Below are 25,976 nucleotides of genomic sequence, written 5' to 3'. Positions count from 1 at the left end.
GGGAAGTTTGTTTTACAAATATGTTTTCCAAAAAGTTTTTGGAAATGTACCTGGGAGGTACGGAAAAATACCAGTGGGACTGGTGGAGATGTACCTGAGAGGTACGGTGGAAAGGTGAAATTGTTTTGGTCACTCCGATGGCCGGAAAAAGAAAATGGGTCTTCCTTACCTATTAGTCGGCAAAGTAAAATTGTTTACAAAAAGTTTTTCAACAAAAACATAGAAATGTCAAACTCTCGAGAGGAACCACCTCTCGCTCCTTGTCGCCCTAGTTTAGTGCCTGTTCCTTGCTACTGCCATATTGCATATCCTTTACTTCTCTCTAAGGTGGTTTGCGAGTACATTCAAACGTACTCATTGGCATTGTTGTCCTGGCTATTTACTTGGCCAGACTTTAAAGAGGAGTACTACGAAGAAGAGGAGTACGACGCCGAAGACGCGAACTAGGTCGCTCTCCCAGTCAGCCGCCTGTAGGGTAAAGGCCTGACGTGGGTTCCACCGCTGTTTGGAGTCAAATAAATTCCGCTGCTGTTTGTTGAACTTCGGCCTTGATGGCCTATGATGTAAGACTTCCGTATTAATGTTATTTCGGTACTGTAATGGATGATGTAATCTGGTATCAGTTCGGTTACTGTAATTGTATGCATAACAGGAGTTCTAGACTGGTAAGTCCGGGGCCCCACAGACAGCCTCACTGTAAGTTGGGGAAAAATATTTTGGTTGTGTTGTGTGCAGGTTCCACGTTGTTGCTGACACCGGTAGTGCGCCCTGCCACAAGTTAGCTAGCAACACCTTCAGAAGTCACGCCTTTCTCCTGCTGGCCGATTAAATCTTGATTTTTTACTGAGGGAAAACTTGCTACTGTGCTCATCATACCTTTCTCTTGGGGTTCCCCAACGGTGTGCAATATGCGCTCATCAGCTGCCTATCATGATCAAGATCATCTTTATGTAATGCTACATGTTGTGTTTGCTGGGATCTGATAAATATTGAATACTATGATTGAGTTGATTATAGACCTGTTTATATGTTATTTGTGATCTTGCATGCTCTCCATTGCTAGTAGATGCTCTGGCCAAGTATGTGCTTGTGACTCCAAGAGGGAGTATTTATGCTCGGTAGTGGGATCATGCTTCTAGTAATCTGGGAGAGTGGCAGTAACTCCTAAGGTTGTAGATGTGCTGTTGCTACTAGGGAGAAAACAATAATGCTTTATCCAAGGATAATTCTATTGTTTACTTTACACACTTTACTTAATGCAATAATCTGTTGCTTGCATACCTAAATTTATTCGGATGATATCCTGAGGGTGGATTATTAGTCATAGATGCAGTTGGATTACAATCTATGAATGTTGTTGTAATGCCCAATTGAATCTCATAGTAATCATCTTGTCATGTATGGTCTTTATTCTGTCAATTGCCCAGCTGTAATTTATTTACCCAACATGTTATTTATCTTTATGAAGAGACACCTCTAGTGAACTGTGGATCCCGGTTCTTTCTTTTACACTGATAAAACCATCTACTGCAAAGCACTGTTCTCTTTACTTCACTGTAAACGAACATCTCTTTCCAAGCTATACGTCTAATACTTTGTTTTCAGCAAAAACCAGTGAGATTGACAACCTCACTGTAAGTTGGATTAAAGTATTTTTGTTGTGTTGTGTGCATGTTCCACGTTGTTGCTGACACCCGTAGTGCGCCCTACCAAAGTCAGTCACCTTCAAAACTGATTTCTTTTTTCTACTGGTCGATTAAACCTTGGTTTCTTACTAAGGAAAAACTTGCTGCTGCGCTCATCATACATTCCTCTTGGGGTTTCCCAACTGCATACTTTGCACAACATCACTCCTCTCCGTCAACTCGTCGGTGTCCTCCACCAACACTACTGTGTTGTATGTGCCCGCCGCGGCAGTATGGACGTCAGCAACACACTGCATCCTTGGGCCGTCGGGCAGGGCTCTTCCCTCCTGCATCACGCGGAAATGTCGGGCCTCCGACGGCGACGAGGCCCTCCGGCGGCAACTCAGTCCTCCGAGGGACTCGATTGCTTTTCTATTTTTACTGTTATGGTGTTTTATGTAATGTTGCGTTGTAATTTTGTTTGAACTGCTCTGTAAATGTTATTACCAAAGCACCATGGCCTGCACCATTTTTTGTCTCTGTACGATTGTTAGCTGTGGCGCATGTGACCACTTCAAATGGTGCACTGACCGTTCTTACTTGTTTCCAACAATGGCTAGCTATGGCGCACGAAATTGCTCACTATGGCGCACTTGTATCTGACTCACTAGTGGACGTTTTAGGACCCTAGTGGCGCACCTCTTGCTTGTACATGTAGCGCACGTCGTGGTGCGCCACTACTATGTGCCATAACAATGGCGCACTAGTGGTGCGCCACTGGTACCAGTGGCGTGATAGCAGTGCGCCACTGGTAACCAAAAGTGGTGTGCCACTGATTAGCTGTTTTCTAGTAGTGCGCGTATCATATCCACGCCACTTCAAGGCTTTTCTCTACCAGTGACTAATTCTTGGTGAAGTTTAAAAAATGCAAAAAATGCACCCATCTATTGATAATCATACATAGCTTTAGAAAGAACCCAAAAAGTAATAACTATTACAAATAGGTCCATAGACCACCTAGCGACCTACACACTGGCACGAGTCGAAGGCGATCCATCGTCCTTGCCCCTCCATCACCGTAGTTGGAAAACACTTGTCGTAGTAGAGTTTGTTGTAGTATACAAACGGCAAATCGTCATGCTAAGGCCCCAAATGACCATCACCCCAGATAAGCAACCATCACCAATGATGAGGCCCGTAGGTCGAAAGAGATAGACCTGAAACCACACCAACGAAACCTGACTGGGTCCCAGAGGATATGCGAGACGCATAACTCCATGCCCCCTCCGCTGGCACTCGAAGCACCACTGAACCGAGGATAAGGCGGGGAGAACCTTATTCTGACTTCGAGATTTAGCCGACGTCTCAACATCTCAAAAAATACACTAAAATAATTTAAACAAAGAATTAAAACTCTCCCGCTGGTGAGGACCGTTATTCGCCACGCCTCAAGGCCCCAACGCCACCAGAGACGAAACAGATCGGCGGCAACGCCGGCGAAGAGGACGGAACTCTAAATGGGTTGAAAGAACTGGATTTCCTTGACATGTGGAATTGACCTCAAGTACCTATTGACCAAGTACTTACCTCTGTCGGAGGTGTTTTTTTTTTTTTTTGAGAGTTCAGCAACTTTATTGGGTGGACCCTTCTGTGGGAGTTTCTGATCTCGCACCCAAGCCCAAGCTCAAGCTGACCAGGCCTTGTTCCCACGTCCCATGCTGGCCCAGAACGACGTGCCGGCCCACCCGCTGCCTTTCCCCTGCCCCAAGGGAACCTCGCGAATCAAAATCCCCAACCCCTCCCTCACCACCGCCGATGCCCACCGCCCCCGTCTCCGGCTCCGGCTCCGACTCCGACCACCACCACGACGGAACCGTCATGGCCGACGTCCTCTCCAAGGGCCGCGAGTCCTGCTACAAGGTACCCCCGAACCCTATCCCCGCATACGCTCCTTCCTCTCACCTGCTGACGCAAGCGCTTCGATCCTCCCAAGGCCCGAGACGCCTTCTACGCCTGCTTGGAGAACCACGCGGACAAGAAGCCCACCGAGATCGCCACCGTCGGGCTCCTCTACCCCGCCGACTGCAAGAAGTCCCGCGCCCAGTACGTCAACACCTGCCGCCCCTCCTGGGTAAATCAATCCCCCACCCACCCACCTCGCAGCCAGCCCCCGTCGATGTCGATTGATCCCTCTTTGCTTGATTCGCCTAACGCTTGGTTTCGATTCCTTCTCCAGGTGAGGCACTTCGACCGGCAGCACTGCGCCAAGAAGCGGGTGCAGAGGCTGCTCGACGCAGATGACGACCAGCGGGGCCCCATGTCGCTGCCCCAGCCCTACACCTTCAAGCAGTAGGTAGCTCTGCCAGTGATTCTGTTCTGAATTGGGTCGTTTATTTGGAATCTGGCGGACCTGGTAATCGTTTCAAAGTCAGTGTCGTTTGTTCAGATGGATGCTTATATATCTTGCGTAGCCTAGTATGTTCAAGGAGCTGTGAATGGGTGGAAATGAACTTGTCTGTGACTTTATAGCAATCCGGATCCTTTGTTGTAGTGCCGTCGCTATCCTTACGGAAGACCTTTCTTGCAGTACTATACTACTATCCATAATCCTTGTGACATTCTGTACTTTCATGACCTATATTTCAATGGATGAAAGTTGATATGTGAAGTGAAATAATATCGTGCGGGAAGGGTTTTTTTAGTTACATTACCAAGTGCAATTTGGTGTATTGCTTGGTACCATCATAATGACCATATAAAGCTGAAAAGTACCACCAAATGTGTGATGGACAAACTTTCTTATTTTCCAATCAATACCACACTTTGGGGTGGTAGATCTATTTTTCTGTAAACCCTAATATGCTTGGTACCATCTCTCTATGTTTGAATCAACTAATACCACTTTGGGATGGTACATATTGTGTAAATTTTAATATGCTTTATCCTCTCTCTCTCTATGTTTTTGCCCTAATTGACTGCCTAGCGCTTTCTTGAACCTTGCTCTTGATAAAGTGGATATGTAATTTTCACTAGAATAATAAAATGGCCTCTGCTGGCTCATCATCCATGCAAAATAGTAACCGTAACGGATACTTGTGGCTCTCGGTTTTTGGACCTCCACATTTGTTAAGTTCCCACTTCCTAAGTACAAGCTCCAGTTTCTGATTTTTTTTTCTCCAAATAACACAAATGCGATATTATTTCCTGTAATATCATCAGTTTGTATACAATGTGCTCAGTTACCATTGGCCTCCTCTTTTTAGTGTATGAAGTGTACTGTTGCTTCATCCATGTTTTCAGCATTATTGAAATGAACCTCATTAACTAACCCTTATGATGACCTTGTATGGCTATTTCTAATTAGTTTTCGATGCATCACAGCAGAATGCTCTGGTTATTTGTGTTTTTTGTCAGATTCTTTGAACAGATTTTTCCTATTTAAAGTAAATCACTAAGCCCATGAAAGATCTATCTTAGCCCTCATTGACCTTGTTAGGAGATCATGTGAGCATGTTTGCGGCTCCTATGATCTTCTGTTCATTTTAGGCTTCATTGGACATTCCTCTAGTTAGTCCTCTGTGCAGATTTTATAGAATTAAATTATAGCTTTTCTTTATTTTCATTCAACATATTTATGCATATCTACTTTTGGTATGGGATAGATAAGACCTTATATATGTTAATTTGCACAAGAGTACATGTAGTTGGGTGTAATGACTAAGAAATGCGGATGGCATTATTTTGGACGCCAGTTGCCCTACAGGATGGCAAATAACTACTACCTCTGGACTTAATTAATTGACGCCACCCACCACTAATGACATGCATCGGGCAGGTCTCCCTCCGCGTCGATTAAATCCGACCGGAGGGAGTAGATGTTATGTGTGGAACATAAAGCATAATATGTAAAAACTAGAATGTTATGAATTTTTGGATTTCTGCATGACGTGATGAACCTGAAGTGTTTTTCTTGTTAAGTTTTAATAATGAGTGTACTATTTGTTGACCCATTGTAATTTCTTTAAGGTAGTTTCGTTATCATTTAGCATGTAAGACACCTGGAAAATTGGGGGTGACTGGAGTTCTGGTGTATTTAAAAGTTATCAAAATGGGGACAAAATACTTCAGTGAAACAACAAAAGACTGAGCTGCAATAATTAGCTTTGATCGAGAGTTCTTTTCAATGTAAATATAATCAAATTTATTGAGTAAATGATTAAAGGCTTTTATGGCCTGAAATAGTTTTGTTTCGAGGGGATTGAGCTTGAGTTGCGACCCCCCCATAAGTTCTTATGAAAAACAACTCTTTTCTAAATTAAAGCTTCTTCCATAAAAAACAAACTTATTTGAATTTATTCTCAGTTTTGGGCCATTTTAAATCGTGTCTAAGACTGTAATTAACTGCACATGATTGGCATTTCCTATGCTTCTTTCTAGCTTGATATCTTATGGTTGCTTCTGTCTTACACTGGGCCAGACTTGATGACGAAATGGTTTTTTACCATTTTTTGTGCTGGGTTAGGTCTGAGAAGTTTTTTTTTTTGATTTATCCTCATAATGACGGGGCACGACACCACTATTTTTAGTGGCACACTTGATTCTAATTGTTCTCATTTCAGATTCCTTATACTACAGTTTTAGCATCTTTATGAAGTGTTGTTATCATTGCCTTGTCTGTTCCATTTATACTTGTGTAAGAATGCTCTAGCATCAGAAACGAGCATGTTACTTATAAGCTGTTAGAAAGCATTTGTGTATTGTTAGCTCATTTCCTATTACATGTAGATTTCACAATGCTAAAATGAAGTTCTCGACTTCGACTTCACATGTATCGACCTAGCTACGCGATGCATCAGAAGAGTACACTGGGCTCCTTGGGTTCTCTAAACATAATTTGAGAAGTATAAATGGAGTGATGGGGCACTTAAATACCCATTGAAGTTCTATATTAGCTTCATTAATTTTGATATGAGATCCTTTGTTTATTCCTGGTTTGTTTGGAGATTTTTGTGTCTTCTGTTAATTTTCATTTACCATGTCTTGTACACCACAATGGCTGGGGATGGCAGTGCTCCTGCTATATTTAGGGGCTTTTTGGCTAGAGAGATCACCTCATCCATCATGACATGCTCCTTTAAAATCCTTATTTTATTTTCAACTGATTTCATTCCCCAAACCCAAGCAAGGAAGGTAGTATTGCATTGTCAATTTGTCACCTGGTTCCACAAATTGAACACCTAGTTAGAACTTAGAAGACAAGCAAATGAGGACAAACCTAAAGTATTTTCAATAGGTAAGTAAAACCAAAAAACAATATTATATGTGAATACATGCTTTCATAGAGATGATGCTTTCATACTTTTGTCCCATTCATGTCTTACCTAAATAACTGTTCTGTTTGTCTGTAAGAGTTTGGCATCTCGTATGTGTGTTCCTTGCATATTTTACTTGATGTGTTCTGTTCTGTCTTTACTGGGCCAGATTTGATGACTATATGTTGTCAACTTGCAACGTTGCATTGGGTTAGGTTGTGTTAGATTTAATGGTCCCTTTCTTGATGATAAAGAGGGGCCACTACTATCTTCAGTACTATCATTGCTGATTCCAATCAAATATTCAAGATTCATTGTTCTCACTGACCTCATTACGTAACTTTGAAGAAGTTCAGGGTGGAGTTCTGTAACTTCTGTTGCACTCTACTTGCATTGCCTTGTCACCAACTCTTCGTTCTTTTTACCAACTCTTTTGTTTCATAGTTCAGGCTTGTTTGTGAAGTGTCATTTGCTGCGTCATTACCCTCTGTTTGACCTTGTTACTTTTAGTACCAATTATTTGTCATCCTGTTGTCTAGGAAGTGTCATTGGTTCTTGTGAGTTGTGATGATACAGTCATGTATTGCTATTTTATTTACTGTAATGATCAAGTAAGGATTGCAGACTGCTGATAAAGTTGCTCCTGCATCAGCATATGTAGAACACAGTGCTCTCTTTGTTTCAGGCTGTTCAAAAAATACTATCTACTTTTTTGTGTGGTCTGAACAAGTTGTGATACCTAAGCCAGACTCTGGCCGTATGGTATGGTACTCTGAACCTTTAAGTTTGGTTGCAGACGGCACACAACCCACTTCTTAAAATTAGCAACCTTTTGTAGAGATGTTTATTCGATCACTCTAGTTCATATGAAACAGCATGGTATTACAAGAACCTAGACACTCAACAAACACTAGCTGGTTTAGAGGACAGTAACAGTATGGACGTGCTTGATTTCTTGTTACTCATGCTTGGATGGTAACCCCTACCTGCAGCTCTGCAGCTAGGGTTTCATTGTCAGCCTTCGCCTGCTCAATGAGCACCGGCAGGTGGCCTCTTAACCGTCTCGTACAGGGACTGGCTCACCGGCCTGAACTCGAGTCCGAGGTCATGTAGCTTCTTGTTCGACATCTTATATGGCTACTTACTCGGTTTTGCCTCGTCAGAGCACCTGTGCCACACACATCACACGAAGTTAGTAACATTCCCATCCTTTGAAAATAAGAACAAAAAAATAAGGATATAGACATGTATATATCACTGCAATCATCAACTGTACAAAACCGAAGTGTAGACTTGATCTGTGGTTTTTTTCTAGAAGAAGAAACGTTGACCAATTCAGGTGTGAACATGATGCGTGACTTATGGGAAGCTGAGATTCCTCTGTTTCCTTGGACACGAACAATGCTTTAGTGATGACAACATCACTGCGTACCATTGCGGTGGTCCAGAAGGGCAGGTTCAATACCCATCAAAGTTCAATACCCATCGAAGTTCTACGCTAGCTTCATTGAATTTGATAGGAGATTCTTTGTTTATTCCTGGGCTGTTTGGAGATTTTGTGTTTTCTGTTAATTTTCATTTATCATGTCGTGTACACCCCCAATGGGCGGGGGAATGGCAGTTCTCCTGCTATGTTTAGGGGCTCTTGTTAGAGAGATCACCTCATCCATCATGGCATGCTCCTTAAAAAAATCCTTATTTTATATCCTACTCATTTCATTTCCCAAACCCAAGTAAGGAAGGTAGTATATTGTCAATTTGTCATCTGGTTCCACAAACTGAACACCTAGTTAGAAGACAAGCAAATGAGGACAAACCTAAAGGATTTTCAATAGGTAAGTAAAACAAAAACAAAATATTTGTGAATACATGCTTTCATAGAGATGATGCTTTCATACTTTTGTTCCCATTCACGTCTTATCTAAATAACTGTTCTATTCCTCTGTAAGAGGTTGGCAACTCGTATGCCGATATAATGGCCCCTTTTTTGATGATCAAGAGGGCCACCACTATATATAGTACTACAATGGTTGATTCCAATCGAGTATTGAAGATTCCTTGTTCTCACTGAGCTCATTTCTCAATTTGAAGAAGTTGAGGGTGGAGTTCTGTAACTTTTGCTGCACTCTAGTTGCATTGCCTTATCACCAACTCTTAATTATTTTTTACCAACTCTTTTGTTTCATAGTTCAGGCCTCCTTGTGAAGTGTCACTTGCTGCGGCATTTCCCTCTGTTTGACCTTGTTACTTGAAGTGCCAATTATTTGTGATCCTGTTGTCAATGAAGTGTCATTGTATCTTGTGAGTTGTGTTGATACAGTCATGTATTGCTATTTTATTTACTGTAATGTAATGATCAAGTAAGGATTGCAGACTGCTGATAAAAGTTGCTCCTGCATCAGCATGTGAACTAGAGTGATCGTATGAGAAGGTTGTGATGCCTAAGCCAAACTCTGGCCGTGTGGTATAGCACTCAGAACCTCTAAATTTCGTTTCAGACGGCACACAGCCCTACTTCAAATTAGCAACCTTGTGTAGAGATGTTTATTCGATCAATCTAGTCCACATGAAACAACACAGTATTACAAGAACTTAGATTTTAGGCATTCAACAGCTGGTTTACATGACAGTAGCAGTATGGACATGGTTGATTTCTTGTTCCTCATGCTCGGATGGTAACCCCTGCCTGCAGCTCGGCAGCTAGGGTTTCCTTGTCCGCCTCTGCCTGCTCGCTGAGCACCGGAAGGTGGCCCTTCTCCTGGAGGCTCTTCACCGTCTCGTACAGGGACTGGCTCACCGGCCTGAACTCGAGTCCGAGGTCCTGGAGCTTCTGGTTCGACATCTTGTATGGCTGCTTCCTCGGGTTCGTCTCATCAGAGCACCTGTGCCACACACATCACACCAAAGTCAGTAGCAATTCCAGCCCATCCTTTGAATAGAAGTGCAAAAATTCAGAATAGACATGCTGATATAACTGCAATCATCAGGAGTATACTGAACAGAAGTATGGACTTGAACGAAGCTTGCGTTGTTCTGTAATCTTTTTCTAGTCTAGAAGAAGAAACGTCGACCAATTCAGGTGTGAACATCGATGCGTGACTTGTGGGAAGCCGAGATTCCTCCGTTTCCTTGGACACGAGCAACGCATGGCGATGACACCATTGTTACGTACTGCTGCTGTGGTCCGGAAGGGCAGGTTTGGTGAAGATTGCGACATCAAAATGACAATCTAGCCGCAGTCTGCTTGGTATCTTCGAAGCCAGATAGGGTACCGCATGAACCTCACGTTGATCTTGACTAAACACACGGCGAAATTTCGGCACCGGCGCGCGTCGCAGGATGCTCTGACGAAAGGTATGAGTAACGACATTTGACATGTGCAGAGAGCTGAACAGTCCACATACTTCATTCAGTCTACGAGGTAGCAGTAGTAGTATCTTTCAAGCAAGAGTATCACATGAACCTCACATTAATGTTGACTAAACACACGACCGTTCGCAGGATACTCCGACGAACGGTATGGACATGCAGATCCATTTTAGTCCGGCCGCCGCGACGACAAATTGGCACGCATTTCGATCGGACTTTCTGTTTTGCACTACCTCCCTTCCATAAAATCTTGCTGTTGTTTTAGTAGTCTAAATTTGACTTAAAACCAGACAAGAAAAATGGAAAAGAGGGACTACGGCCAGATATAAGGGGGAGTAAATCATGAAGACTAAAAAACGATTTAAGGTGGCATTGTCCACAGAGAAATTGGTAGGGCGCTAATGCTGAGTCGACCAAGAGATGTTTTCACAAACACTCCCATCATTCGGTATGAAAGGTTGATTGAAAAGAGGGAGACCCCAACCTTAGATAGTTATTTTATGCTCTGCCAAGTTAGCTATAGGTTGCGACGTATCACCGATTTCGACGGAAGGTCGTAAGATTATATCTTGAGCGGCTATGTATGTAGGAACTTTGCGCAAATCGATACTCCCTCCGTTGGGATACAATCGACGGCAGAGTGGTGCCTAGCTAATATGGCACGGGCATGGTGTCCCACGTTCGAACCGAGGTAGTATGTGTCTTGCTTCAGACAGATTACTTGTCAGTACATTTTCTTTCAAATTTAGTAAACATCTCTTGGTTCGAAGATGTTCTCCTGCTTTGGTTTCCAGTATGATCCCAGTGTAGTTTGAAAAATCAGCGCCACTTGTTGGTGATGGATAACATGCTGTGTTCGTTTGGTCCAAACAAATAAAAAAGAGAAGAATGACTGGGTCACCAGTTATACGGTTTTATCAGTACGCACTAGAGTGCACACTTGAGGTTTATATTGCACATGTCACTGCTGATCTTGAAGCAGTTACATGCATAGGGTTTTGCTATAGTGGTCGTGCACGAATTGGTCAGCGGCACAGCGGCACCGAGGTAGTATGCCAGGTAGCCCAGAATGGACAGGTGAAGACCGTCTGGGTTACGATATCACGCACGCTGCTTTCTGGCCTGATGCTACGCGTTTCTGCCGTGCGGATAGGCACTCCTGAAGATGGCAATCCTAGCAGAAACCGAGCAGAGAAGGCAATGAGGATATGTGTATCTGTCAGTCCACCTACTTCCGTCGACAGCTACGCGTGCAAATATCAGCGACGGGCAGCACGAATAGTGTGGCCTCGGTACACCGGACACAACCTCGAACTAGCACGCGACTTGTGGCGATGTTGCCGTTCACCAACATTTGGTTTGACCTATGCGAATGGTGAGCCGGCCTTGTGTGTCTGTGTGTTCATGTCGCTTCTGTAGGTAGCTGAAGGTACGGACGGAGCAGAGTGATCCAGGGAGCTGGTTGGATGGTTCACTAGCAGCTACTTGCAGTGGATGGTGAAGTGGTGGTCACTCGCTTTTTTACAACAACGATCGAGCTCTCGTCCAGTACTATCCACCCTTACCTACTACCGATGGGATCCACCCACTTCAGTGTGTGGGAGCTACCTAATTACCAGTGATGTCAGTTTTGCTTAGTGCCCAATTGCTCTGTGTCTCTGAACTAAAGAACCACAAGTAAGCTGCAACCTGCAGACCATCGACATGCAGGTTAACTGCACTGGACCGGGACGCCCCGACAGACTCTTGCTAATTTTCTCCACGGTTGGTAGATCATATATGAATGCAATTAGTTAGCAAGTGAGTAAATTAGGAGCGGCATCATGCAATCAATTAAGGCAATGGAATTAACGGAAGCGGCTAGCAAGCAGGTCGTACGCGTACCTGGTGGGGACGGGGTACTCGGGGAAGAGCTTGGCGAGGATGCGCACGACGTCCTCGCGGTGGAGGACGCGCTCGGCGCAGAGGTGGCGGCCGGACGCGGCGGCGCACTCGAAGACGCGGAGGTGGGCGTCGGCCACGTCGCGGACGTCCACGTACGCCTGCACGGCGTTGGCGAACTTGCTGGCCGACCCGTCCAGGTACTTGAGGATGTGGCCGATGCTGGCGTTCACCGTCGGCTGCAGCAGGGGGCCGATCACCAGCACCGGGTTCACCACCACAAGGTCCACGCCGCGCTGCCGCGCCAACTCCGATGCCGCCTGCTCCGCAACCGCCTTCCCGTAGCAGTACCAGTTCTGAATTTAATAAAACCAAACATGCCGTTTCAGTTGTAGATAAATAGCAAACTGATACCATGAGATTTTCTTATGTCTACTAGTTCCAGAGACATGGGATGAGCTTTTGGTTGTCTCCGAATTAAGTTTCTTGCAATAACAAACAAGTGGCATCAAGAATACTCTGGAGTCATGCAGAATTCTGAGACCACCTAGACTAGACACAATCAGTTCTTTCTTTGTGATAGCAGAGAAAGTAATACTACTATATCCTTCGGCAAAAAAAGAAAGTGACAAATCAAGAGCCATGATCACATATATAGTGGCCTATTGAAACTCGTCACTATGCATGCACTCGGCAGCTCCGGCGAGACTAAAATTCCAAGCATGGTCATGGGCATGGGGAGACTGGCGACGCGACGGTAGATAATATTGCCCACGTGCACGATTTGCTTCCAGTGTCCGGTTTAGACCGTTTAGTGCCATACAGTACTTTCTATGAAAGTCAAAAAAATGTTACTCCTGCCCATATGCATGATTTGCTTTTGCCCATGCATTTCTTCCTCTCTAAGAAGGTTCTGGGTTTAGTCAAAGTCAAACCTTATAATTTTGAGTAAATATTTATGAAAAAATATTGACATATGCAATAAAAAAATCTATTGTAGAATCGTTATAAGGTTTACTCTTATATTATATGTATTTTGTATGATGATTATTGATATTTTTTTCTTATAATTTTGGTTAAACTTTGCAAAGTATGACTTTGGCTGAACCTAGAATGCGAACTAAATAAAAACGGAGGGAGTACTAAATCTGGTGCGTGATGCTAGCTTTTATTTTGCACGGATGTAATGGTAGAGTTGCAAGGGGGGTCCCTGAGAAAGTACCACTTAATTGATAAAATGAACTAGAGGCGAGGCTTTTGTGTGATCCCGCTTGCAACCCTAGATAATTGGCTCCTTTTGGCCACTCCGGTCCACTAGACAATTTGCTGGAACATGGCAGTCCTACTAGCTAGTGGCCGGTAAATGGCACTGAGATAGCACCGAACTATATATATGTTCATTTGACAGAACAAACTTTGGTAAAAAAAAAATGATGGCAAGGAAGAAGAGTGGTAAAGGTGTTTTTTTTTTCCTTTGAAAAATGACACAAAGTACTTTAATTTGCAGCACTCCTATCAAATAAAAAAGAAAATGTTTTGTTTTACCAATATACAGTAGGAGTATAATTTTGTAGTGGTACCAGGTGTCTATTTTTTGATTGTGGACTGAAGATTCCGAGATGTCGGTTTCGGCGCATAACTCGTGAGCGGCTGCTGCCTCACACCTGTGTGCGTTCGATTTCGGCATAGTATATGGTAGGTAAACTGAACTGTATTTCCGAATCGTCTATCCATGCGTACATAGGTGAAAATTAGAGCTACAGAGGCTAATGATAACGACGACAAGCGCACACGATCGTCGTTCATGTATTGGTTTTGGTTGCCTTCAAAAGTTGAACACTTTTAGGGCGGTAGTGATCGATAGGGTGGTAGTTGTAATAATTCAGCTATAGGAACTCACCACGTAGCATATCTTTTGAGAGTTGTTTTTGGAAAAGAAATGCAGCATGGTGCAGAAAAAGGGTAGCTATGATAATAAAAATTGAGCATGCAGCACCCACCCTGGTTTTCTTGCAGAAGTCGAGGTCGCTCCAGCACGACTCGTCGACGACCACGTCCGGCCCGCGGTTGGGGTCCATGGTGACGGCGCCGATGGAGGAGGTGAGCACCATCCGCCGCACCGTGCCGGCCTCCGCCGCCGCGTCTATGACGTACTGCGTGCCCCTCACCGCCGGCTCCACCATTTGCTCCTGCACAATGAGTCGGTCAGCGTCTAGCTAGCGTTGCGCGCGCATGCATGCGTGCTGCCATGGCGATCGACGGTGACAGACATACAGAGAGAACGGAGAGAAGCTAGGGGTGCCGAGTTCTATGGAGTACGTACGGGGTCGTCGGTGACGGGGGACGCGGTGTGGAAGACGCCGTGGCAGCCGTCGATGGCGCGGCGGATGGCGTCGTAGTCGAGGAGGTCGGCCTTGCAGAGGACCAGCCGGTCGGCGGCGCCGTCGAGCGCCCTCAGGTGCGCGTTCTTCGGGTCGTCTGCATGCAGTCCACAATAGTTAATACACAAGTCGCATAACGCATACGACTAGTAAGAAAATGATGAATGCATGGGTGACATGCCTGGGTTCCTGACGGTGCCCTTGACGGTGTACCCCTTCTCCAGCAGCAGCTTGACGAGCCACGACGCGATGTACCCGGCGGCGCCGGTCACGCACACGGTCTGCCCGTTCCCGGCGGGCTGCACCACCGCGGCGGCGGTGTCTCCGGCAGCCACGACCTCGGCGATGGTCATGTCGATGCTATATATGTGGACGGACGGACGTAGCTTGGAGCGGAGAACCGGCCGGCGGTGAGGCGGAAACGAAGACAGGCGGAGCAGCGTAGGGAGCTCGATTAGTAGAGAAGGATCTGGTAGCTCGGTTTGGTAGGATTCGTCGTAAAAGGCAAAGGCCTGGGCGATGTTGGTTCGAGTAGTGCGGAATTTATAGAGCCGGGAGCTGGGTCGACGGCGAGGTGAGAGGGAGGAGAAGAAGAGTAGTGAGAGGGGATGAGCTAGGCGCCGTGTGGGCGGGTGGCTCCCCTGGGCGTGAGTGTGACACGGTGACCGCGACGGCGAGAGGTAGTAGGTGAGGCCGGGTGTGTGATCTCGAGTCGGCTTACCTACAACTGGCCCAACTGCGCGCGCGCGTGCGTAGCCTAGGCAGGACGGTGAAACGACCGACCGCGCGCGCGACGGGTGGGTTAATCGGGGGCGGCAATGCCGTGACTTCAAACCGCTAGCTACGGCTTGCAGCCAATCGGTAGGTTCCTGGAAATGGAAGGCAGTTTAAGATCCTGGACCGCATACAAGGGAAATCATGCATGCTCTGTACGTGGCGCAAATCGTGTTCCGACTCCGTTTCGATGCTCCATCGGGGGACAATACGGTGAGCTCACATTTTCCACCGGTGGGACTGCACCCTACAGATGCGCCATTCTTTCCTCCAGGTCTTGCACACGCCTAGAGGTACAAATGGATCAAATCGGATTTTGCTTATACCATATCCTTCACCACATATTTTTCCGGATTTAGATCGGAGCAAATATTGATCGGTTTTAGATTCAATGTGGATATATCGGAGTGCAGATTCGAATCGGAAATAGGACGCATGCGGTCCGAAAACAAATATAGTCGGATATATATATCAGTAGATAGCTATAGTTTTCGCAAATCTTGAGAGAGATTTAAACTTTTAGTCTTGTGTAGTTATTAAAAAAAGACACAATTTACGTGATAGAATTTAGAACTAGATATGCTCGCCAAATAAATTTTGAAACTCAATAACTGCTAACCTTCTGAATTGGCATTCGCTTTTGACTCAAAAATCGAATTATGCGGTTTAAAACATTCGGATTATCTTAATTTAATATCGGACAATCCATATCAGCATGTTATTTGCTATACCATATCCTATACCGTATCCGGAGCACTATTTCGAAATTGGATATCTTTATTTGTCACATTCTTTAAAATCATATATGGACACTTCAAAGCGAATTTGGGACCAGTTTCGGCGAGGAAATTATCCTATTCATTTACACCCTACACACGCCACACGGATGGGATAAAACCCTACACGTGCTTTGCATCAATTGCTCGAAATGTCATACGTCGTTATGAGCTATACCTGGCCATGGGCAGCCCGGCCCGAAAAACTCGGGCTTAGGTCTAGAAATGTTTGCCCGACAAACGAGCCGGGCCTATGTAGCCCGAAATCGGTGTTTTACACTACTGCCCGGCCCGCAACCTGATGGCCCAACGGGTTTGGTGGGTATTTGGTCGGGCCGGGTTAAGCTTGGGCCTGATTTTTCAGCGTCGGGCTTTCCTCGGCCCGACATGAGGCCTGGCCCAACACATGCCCAGGTATAGTATGAGCCCATCAATAGATACCCTCGTGGTTCTCCGAAAGATGTGGTTTTGGACAAAACAGCCAGTCCATATTTTTCAATTCCCTTTTTGCGGTTTTATTTTCAAAAATATCTTACTAATGTATCTTCAAAAATATTTTGGTTCGAAACTAGGGTGGACCTGGGTTTTTTCTTACAGGACAAGACCTAGGCTACGTGAGAAGGTTCCTAGTTTTCTTTTTGTTTGCGCACGTGTGTGTGCGCGTACGTGTGTGTGCGTGTGACGACATTAACTCGATGAAGACACCCGACGTTGATCTGAGCTAACCTCGCCTAGGGGGTGAATGAGTGTTGGAGTATTGCCCGATTTACTGAAATTCATACTAGTGAAATGAACAACTTGTCCAAGTTGTATTTTTGGGATGGTGTCAACATCTAAAGGAAGTAATCCAAGACTAAAATGAGAATACTCGATGCACCATGCATATGTGGCATTCATTCCTCACATTTTAAGTTCGCTACCTTTTTCGCCATGCGTCGGGAAATTTGAGACTTAGTTACTCATCACTAACTGCGAGATGATATGGTGAATCATTCGTAGATTCTCAAAGGAGGGGCCTAGTTTTATTTCTTTCTGAAACTCATTAAACTTTTTATGAGTTTGCTTTGTTGAATTTATGTGAGACCATTGGTGGAGGGGAATGTCGAGGGTACTCCTCGGCAATGCCCTCCGTTTGAGGTTTAGGGTAGATGGAATCATGTAAGCTGACACAAGCCATCGGTTATCAAACAAGCGGGGAGAGCGATTTACCCAGGTTCGGGGCCCTCGATGAGGTAAAACCCTTACGTCCTACCTGTCTGATCTTGACTATGAAAATATCGGGTTACAATGGGGTGCCGAAGGTTTCGGCTGTGATCTCGTCGAGAGGCTAAGTTCTACGGGGACCTTGCTCTGGACTTATGGTGGCTAAAATTGCTAAGATTGTGTGTGTCCCTCTCGGCAGCCCCTCTCCTGGCCCATATGTAGGGGGCCAGGTCTCGAGAGATCTGTCCGGGTACGACCAGGTTACAAAAGATCCTAGTTCTATACTTTTCTTGTATTCTTCTTTTCTTCGTCTTGTTCTTCAAGGAACCCCCTTCGGCACCGACGTAGTGGTCCACCTTGCCTTCGAGTGTCTTCATGGGCCTCCAGTTGGGTCGTACAGGATAGGGCAATATCAGTTACCCGAAGGGTAATGCCCACGTCAGTAGCCCCCCCGAGTGTCTAGCCGAAGTTTTTTCGGGTAGAGACTAAAGCATGCCTCCACCGAATGTTCTTCTCCCTTGATACTTCTTGTCCTTCTTGTAATATCATCATCTCCTTCTATCGGGTGCGAGTCCAGCGCTCCCGATGGGAGTAGCCCCCGAGTCTAGGTACGGATGCTTGCAATCCGTTCGTAGACTCAAGTTGTGCCACTCGAATGTCTTCTTCTCCCGAAGCTTTCCGCAGGCCTTCATAGGTCATCCGATATATTTGCATCGGGGCTTCAATTCTTCAAGTAAGGGTTTAATGCGTAAAGGATATTGAGTAACGTGTCCAGCTTTGCTGGTTAACTGCCGAAGACAAAACAACGCTACTCTACACAGAATTAAGTCCCCGGGCATGATCCTGGAGTGCAAAAAAGTTTGTCGGGTGCGTAATCGGCGCTCCCGATGGGAGTAGCACTTGGGTTTCCGGTTTTCATCCTCGTCTAAATTTATCGGGTGCACGTCCAGCGCTCCCGATGGGAGTAGCCCCCGAGTCTAGGTACGGATGCTTGCAATCCGTGCGTAGACTCGAGCCGAATGTTTTGACCCTTTCCTTAGATATTCCTTTCACGCGCTTCTCTGCAAGAAAGTCTTCGAGCCCAAATTTCGACTTTTCTTCGGATACTTCAAGCATACTTTGACGTCAGTGATGATGTAATTACTGTTGTAAATCTGACTGATAGGACGTGACCTGACGGTCCCATCCTACTTCTATGCGGTTCTGTTTAAGAAATGACCACTACTTGCGTGCAGTTACCAAGGTGACTCCTCGATTTCCGCGATCTATGATGAGAAAAAATCCCCTCAATAAATTGAGAGCAACGACACGTGCCCGCTCAATTCTCAGGTTTTCCTTTCACTTTATAATCTCTTGGGGTAAACTCCCCTTTCCACACTTCATCCTTGCGTCCCTTCTTCCTCATTCATCCTTTTCGTTTGCAACTACCACGCCACCGTCGCAACTCCCAGATCTCCCTCAAATCTCACAATGGTGAAGAAGAAGAATCCCACTCTCGCCACCAGCGCCGTGAGCAGTGGCACCACCGTCAGGGCTCCTTCGAATCCGCCGCGGAGAAGCGCGCCAGATGCTCCTCCCTCAGCTCCGGCACCGCCAGCGCCGTCAAGCTCCACGGCCGGGCCTATCCCTGGCGATTGGCCAGCTTCTACCACCACGAAGCGAGATGAAAAGAGGGCCCGGAGCCTCGTAATAATTTCTTCTGACGAGGGGAATGTTATTCTTCCAGGTGCAATTTCACGGCCCAATCCTCCTGCCGGTTTTACTGTGATGTTCTTATCCTTCTTGTACCGAGGTCTTTCGCTTCCCGCTCACAAATTTCTTCACCACCTCCTTCGAGTGTATGAGATTCAATTATGGAAGTTAACCCCCAACTCAATCCTTCACCTTGCCATCTTTATCACCCTCTGCGAAGCGTTTTTGGGCATTGAGCCCCACTTTGGTTTGTGGAAGAAGATTTTCTTCGTGAAAAGATATAACAGCAGTGGTGGGTCCTTCGTCATTGGTGGGGTTGGTTTTGTTGCTCGTAAGGAAGTCAACTACTTCAACTTCCCGATGAAAGAATCCGTGCAAGGATGGAGGCTGAAGTGGTTTTATATTAAGGACTCATCAGCAGCCGACTCCCAGCTCCCCCCCAATTCTCCGATGTTCTAGAAGCAAGCCCAAGAAGTCTTGGAAAAATATCCTCTCACCCGATGAAAAACCAACAGTAGACAAGTTATTTGATAGATTCCTTCGGATCAAAGAATCCGATGGTCAAACCATGATAGGTACTGAGGTAGCCGCTGTGTTCTTAAAACATCGAGTTCAGCCGATCATGTCTAGGACCCATCCGATGTGGTTGTATTCGGGTCCCAGGGACGAGACTAGAGTAAATATTGCTGAATTATCCGAAAAAGAACTGCTTGACGAAGTCCGGTGTCTCACCCTCTTTAGCCAGGAAGATTCAATTCCACTGATATCTCCTCAACCGCCATTTGACGCTGGTCATCTGCCAACCGAGGTAAATTTCCCCTTTATGCTCTTATTGTCATGTTCCTTTGATTATTTTAACTGCCATTATTCTCACTCGTCAACTACGACAGATCCTTACGGCTCTTGAACGTTTGCAAGACCTGTCGAACAATTTTTCCAAGAAAAGGGATTCCTTAGTCCTTGTAGGGTCCCATACTCTAGGGAATGCAAGCCCGATAGATCAACATGATGATCCGATGAATCCTGAGGCTTTTTCCATCAATCCTCGATTCTCTGCCGATGATATGAGCGATACAGCGGGGTCAATGCATGATGACGATGCTGATCGTGCTGCCTTTGTTGATGCAGCTACGGAAAAGGCCGAGGCACTACCTCCAAAGAGATCATCCGGCGGCTTTGCCGATGAAGATGGTCTCTATGATTTGTAAGTCCTTGCTTCCTTTTCTAGGATTGTGTTCTAACTTCGCCATATGCATTGAATTCTGACTTCGCTAGTTTTTTGTTCTTGCAGTGAAGATGGCTTCATCGAGCCTCCGGCCAAGAAGGCCAAATCTGGTGCCATCGTGCCGAATCCAGCCGCTTCCGAGGCTTCGACTCCTGCCGCAGCCCCCATGGCTCAAATATCGACAACTTCTTCCCTTTCCAAAGGGAAGGAGATTTCTTTGACTGCCGTGGTTACAGCTTCTCCTCCAGGGAAACCTGTAAGCTTTTCCTGTTTTAACGATATATCCATGTGGGACGATTTCCCTGATCAAATTATAAGTTTGTTGACAACCAGTTCTTCGTCTAATTATTTTTCCTTATCTCTTAAGGATTTGTGAGCTGTTATCTCTTCTCTGGAGGCCTTCGCCTCCCAATACACTTCTCTGGAAGTTGACAAGACTCGGCTGCAAAAGGAGGTCGAGTCTTCTTCCTCGAAGCTGGAGGGTGCGATAAAGATAGCTGCCGAGGCCCGCCAGGAGGTTGATTCCTTGAAGGATGAGCTCGAGGGGCTAAGGAAGAGGCTGAAGGATGAAGAGGCATCCAGGCTTGCTGCCGAAGCTCGGGCGATTGAAAAAGATGAGCTCCTTCGCCAATCTTCCTTGGCCTTGCTCAGTAATCCCCTTTTGGCCTCCTTTCCGATTTTTGCTTTATCGATTTGATTTTGGTTAGTGAGCTCCTCCTCTTTCACTTTCTCCAGAAGCTGCCTACATCCCTGCTGAGGCTCTAGATAAATTGCCGAATAATTCTCCGGCGAATGCTTTGTCAATGACCCTCGGGTCTCACCAGCTTTTTCAGGACCTCCTTCAGAAGGGTAAAGGATCCATGACGCGGATGCACTCGATGATCTTCCCCAAGATCGATCAAAACAAGACCTTGGGGCAGCTGATCGATGCTTTCGCCATCAACACGAGGGAGGTCCTCGAGGTATTCAAACGTACTTCGCGTACCTATGGTGCCCTCCTAGCCTTTCAGCTTATGATGGGTCATGGCTTCAAAGCCAATATCGAAGAGATGTCCAAGGAGCTGCCAAAAGAGCAAGATGGGCGACTTGTTGACTTGGGTGCCTTTAAGATCTCGGCGCTTAAGTGTGCTCGTCAACTCCTTGAGCTGGTCTCGGCAAATAAATCGTCCATTGGACCGAGCATGTCCAACCAGACCCAAGCCCTTGATTATATTGTTGTAATCTTGCTTTCGGTTGAAACAATGTCCTGTCATAAAACTTTCTATGATTGTAACAAATTCTGTGCTGGCAATGTTGCCAGTGTCTTCTTGCTATAACACCTTTTTGTTTGCACGCTCCCGATGGGAGTAAATTCCAGTGTCGAATCCATATGATCCATCACGCCTTTTAACATTTTTTGCAGGTTTTTCCTGTCCAACCATTTACCGATGATTCTTCGGGTGCTTGCTCTGAAAGTGATCGACTCCAGCGTATGAAGGATCGAATCACCCATATGGAAAAGGACTTGTGCAGTACTTACGCCTTGGCTGCTATTATCAGGAAGAAGAACGAGCTTGCGGTTGACGCAGAACGATATGCTCTTGCTGAATTGCATAGAGCCACAGCGAGTTTGAACTGTAAGCACTTCTGCCCTCTTGCCCCTTGTTTTCCATGAAAGATATCTTCTTATCTTCCTTTGTTTCCTTTTCTAGTTATAGCTCTGAACCCAGATGAGGAGAACAAGCGGATTCATGAGCGCGTGAATGCATTGGCTAAACTATCATCTTTAGATGAAGTTTTCTGGAAAGATCATTCGAAATCTTCCACGGTCGTGAAATTCCAAGATCGGGTCCAGCAGGTCCACCGTTTCTTCGACAAGTGCTATAAAGGATTGAGAGTGATCTGGAAGACGGTGTTCCCTTTGGACGCGGTCCCTCCCACGCTGTTGACTCTGATGTCAGAATTTAGTAACGCCAAGAAGATCCGAAGCTTGGTTCGAGCACAACTTCTTGCGGGAGCTAGAGCTGCACTCGCCCTTGTTCTTGTATGTCATCCTTCAGCAGACCTGCTGGCGATTGCCAATGCAGTAGGTGAATTAGGGCCGCTTTACCCGAAGGTGGACCTTCCTGCCGCAATTGTTATTGAGAGGCTTGAAGGAGCCTCAGTGACAGCCGAAGAAAAAACGACTCCTCAGGAGTAATCCACAGATATGCCCCTATTGTAAGTAGGAAGCCTTGATATTTATCACATACGAATGTTCGGATGGTCAAAGTTAAACTATTTTATCGGCAGGTGTATATATACGTACCTCTGCCATGTTGGTGCTGTTAGCAAATTTTGAAGGAGTAAATCTTAATTACTCGTTTTTACATCTGTGTTATGATGTGTATGTATGTTTGCTGGTAGCAAATTATTTGAGTGATCAACTCGTGTTGCGGGTCTTGCTAAACCCGTTGTATGTGCAACTTTGCTTTCAACCGATGTATGTCATGACAGCAGCTCCCGATTAGATCGGTGGCACTAGATCTGCCAATGACTCCGTCACTCCTTGATACTTCTGCAGTTTAAAGTATCGAGCGTGGGTCATTTTCGTACGTGTTTCATGATCCGTGCTATTTGCGGCACTCTTTGAGGCATCTATAGCGAAGGAGGAGTGCGAAATCCCCGTCGGTTTTGCATCATAGCACTCGTAATTTCAGAGGCTTTTTTAGAGTGCAACCTCCGAGCGTATTTTCCATCGAACTGATGTTCGTTGTAATATATGGACGCTCGCATCGACTCCTTCGGCTTCTGCTGGTAGTGCCGTAATTCATCGATCCCAACAGGCCTCTTGTATGTTGCTTGGAAGTTTGTGACGAAAGCATCCACCAGGTCATCCCACGATTTGATGGAACCTTTCGGCAGGTGAATGGATCGTAGCGAACAAGAGGGGGGGTGAATGGATGCTACGTCAAGTTTTAATCTTTTTCAATTTTAGCGGTGCGGAAGGTAAAGGTGATTGCTCTAGTGATGTCGGTGTTCCTGCAATGATCCTAGACAAGTGCAACAAGCAAAGGAACAAGCAAGATAGTAAGAGTAAGGAGCGGGACAACCGGATGGCGCGGAGACGAGGCGAGGTTTGTTTCCCGCAGTTCCTCTCACAAAAGAGAGTACATCTGCGTTGAGGAGGTGCTAGCCTCACACAAGAGACTAGGCAGCCACACCACGAAGGAAGGCCTCACCTTCTTCCTCAAGAGAGCTCCACAAAGGGGCTCCCCTTCTCCACTAAGACACCGGTCGAGGCGGTGATTCCTTCACAAGGTTGGGGCGAGCTCCACACCACAAGGAGGCTCCCAACAACCTATGGGGCTAGCACAACACCAAGCTAGCCTCCATAGGTGCACTTCCTCCAAGATCCCACCATAGGAACCCTAACACCAAGATCCACTAAGGAGTAGCAAGTATGGGTGAAATCTCTCTTGGTAGAACTATAGATCGGGGTCTCCTCCACCACTCCTCAAAATTTGGGCAAGATTGGTTGGATGGTTGGGGAGATCCTCAAGGTTTAAGCTCAGCAACAATGGAGGAGAGATAGAGAGGAGAGATAAAAACGAGTTGGGGAAGAAGGGGCCCTTAAATAGGCTCCTCCAAATCCAACCGTTATGTCCAGTTTTTGCCTAAGCGGTACTACCACTTTGGGTAAGTGGTTCTACCGCTCTGAGTTCGAAATCCTACAGATCTTGTTCACGTGGACACAGAGCGGTACTACCGCTCGCGGTACCGCTCGAGGTACCGCAATGGGGTCCAAACCTTACTGGATCCAAAGCGGTACCACATCGGTACCGAAGCGGTACTGCCGTAACTAGTTACGGTACCTGGGCGGTACCATGGGCGGTACTACCGCTCGCAAGCGGTACTACCGCTCCAGGTACCGCAGAGGTACCGTAACTCGTACTGTGGGTCAAATCCAGCGCAGAACTACAGAGCGGTACCGTGGGCGGTACTAGTAGGGGTAGCGGTACTACCGCTACTAGTACCGGTAGTACCGGTCTGACAAAAAATGGTTTTCTCCCCTTTTTCTCTCCATCCATGTCACCTCGCGATATACACACAAAACCAGAAAACCTATAAGCTACGCTTCAGTCCTCCGATCTTGACGTGTCCAGCGAGGTCACCGTGCACTTGCAAATCTAACAATGATACTCAAGGCACACGGTGAGATTACTCAAGTGTTGTCATCAAACACACAAAACCCGGGGTTTAGACTTTGCTCTTTCCATCTCCCCCTTTTTGGTGTTTGATGACAACACAAGACTTTGCAAAAGCATATGATATTATGATGAGATTCTTAGATTTGCAAAAGCTCGACGGAGCTCCCCCTAAACATGTGCATATTTTGAATATGTATTTGAATACGAATACACACGTCCTAGAGGCATAACTCCCCCTAGACTATACAAACCAAGCACATATGCAACAAGGATACAAGATCATGTTCAAATAACATATGCGCAATATGGAGGCAACACAAGATCATGCAAGGAGTTTTGGGTGAAGTTATCATACCTTTGCCTTGAGAATACCCAAACTCACCGTAAAATTCCTCCATAGAGTTGATGTAGCCACAAGAAAAGATAAACAACGAGAATCAAAAGGCTACAAACAACGAAGGTCCCCATGCAAAAACCCATCCGAATAAGAACTTCTCCCCCTTTGGCATCAGAACACCAAAAAGGAGGGTAAGGAAACTATAAGGATGGTAAGAGAGAACATACAACCAAGCTTGCAAAAATCAAAGGGAAACAAAGCTTGAATGAGACTCTCCAAAAACATGGAGAAAAAGATAACAAGGAGAAGGAAGGAAAAAAAAGTCACAAAGAAACACAAAGAACCGAAAAACTCCTCAAGGAGGAGGTTGGTGGCCGAAGCCACCGTGTAAGAGTATAGTAGTGTGAAGTCGCGTAGATGTATCTAGGACTCACGACTACAACTCAACATGAAGCTCATTAGTCACTTATTTGAAAAATAGCATATGTTTTGGATTTCTTTATGCATTATGGGGGAGGGATAGCTCAATAAGTTTAAACCGCACCCCCCCTATGTTCATGCGTGCCTTTCATCTAGATATATAGTTTGAGACTGGTATGTGCGCACGACGGTCAAGCAAAGTTTGATGGATCAATGATATTTAGCTCATGCCTCAACTCAATGAAACACTTCTCGTCCAAGGGCTTCGTGAAGATGTCCGCCAATTGCTCCTTGGTGCCAATGAAGGATAGAACAATATCTCCGCGTGCAATATGGTCCCGGATGAAGTGGTTCCTTATCTCAATATGCTTCGTCTTGCCATGAAGAACCGGATTGTAGGCGATCTTGATTGCGCTCTCATTGTCACACAAAAGAGGCACCTTGCTATACTCGAGTCCATAATCCCGCAAGATTTGCCTCATCCACAAGATTTGAGCACAACTACTTGCCGCGGCAATATACTCGGCTTCTGTGGTGGAGACGGAGACACAATTTTGCTTGTTCGAGGACCAACACACCAAGGAGCTTCCAAGAAAGTGACAAGCTCCGGATGTAGACTTCCTATCAACCTTGTCGCCCGCCCAATCGGAGTCGGTGAAGCCAACCAAAGCAAAGTCCGTGTCCCTTGGGTACCATAGTCCGAAGTGTGGGGTATTGATAACGCGTGAAGCACACGTCCGTTGGGAACCCCAAGAGGAAGGTGTGATGCGTACAGCAGCAAGTTTTTCCTTAGTAAGAAACCAAGGTTATTG

The 25,976-nt window shown here is 45.9% G+C and overlaps 2 protein-coding genes across 2 annotated transcripts; one reads left to right on the top strand and one right to left on the bottom strand.

Moving 5' to 3' along the window:
• Window positions 1-3,387: 3,387 nt before the first annotated feature.
• LOC127301634 (uncharacterized) lies at window positions 3,388-4,330 on the top strand. Its single transcript, XM_051331904.2, has 3 exons — window positions 3,388-3,545; window positions 3,619-3,756; window positions 3,862-4,330. The coding sequence occupies exons 1-3, from the start codon at window positions 3,441-3,443 to the stop codon at window positions 3,976-3,978; spliced, it is 360 nt and encodes a 119-aa protein (XP_051187864.1). The 5' UTR covers window positions 3,388-3,440; the 3' UTR covers window positions 3,979-4,330.
• Window positions 4,331-9,452: 5,122 nt separating this feature from the next.
• LOC127301633 (cinnamoyl-CoA reductase 1) lies at window positions 9,453-15,137 on the bottom strand. The gene is made up of 5 exons (XM_051331903.2): window positions 14,750-15,137; window positions 14,511-14,665; window positions 14,188-14,376; window positions 12,191-12,543; window positions 9,453-9,819 (listed from the first exon to the last, which is right to left on the bottom strand). Exons 1-5 carry the CDS (start codon window positions 14,919-14,921, stop codon window positions 9,600-9,602), a joined length of 1,089 nt encoding a protein of 362 aa, XP_051187863.1. The 5' UTR covers window positions 14,922-15,137; the 3' UTR covers window positions 9,453-9,599.
• Between the last annotated feature and the right edge of the window lie 10,839 nt (window positions 15,138-25,976).

This window comes from Lolium perenne, chromosome 7, assembly GCF_019359855.2.
Source record: "Lolium perenne isolate Kyuss_39 chromosome 7, Kyuss_2.0, whole genome shotgun sequence".
NCBI lineage: Eukaryota > Viridiplantae > Streptophyta > Magnoliopsida > Poales > Poaceae > Lolium > Lolium perenne.
The sequence above is the reverse complement of the archived record's forward strand: the minus strand, read 5'-3'. Positions and strand labels throughout refer to the sequence as shown.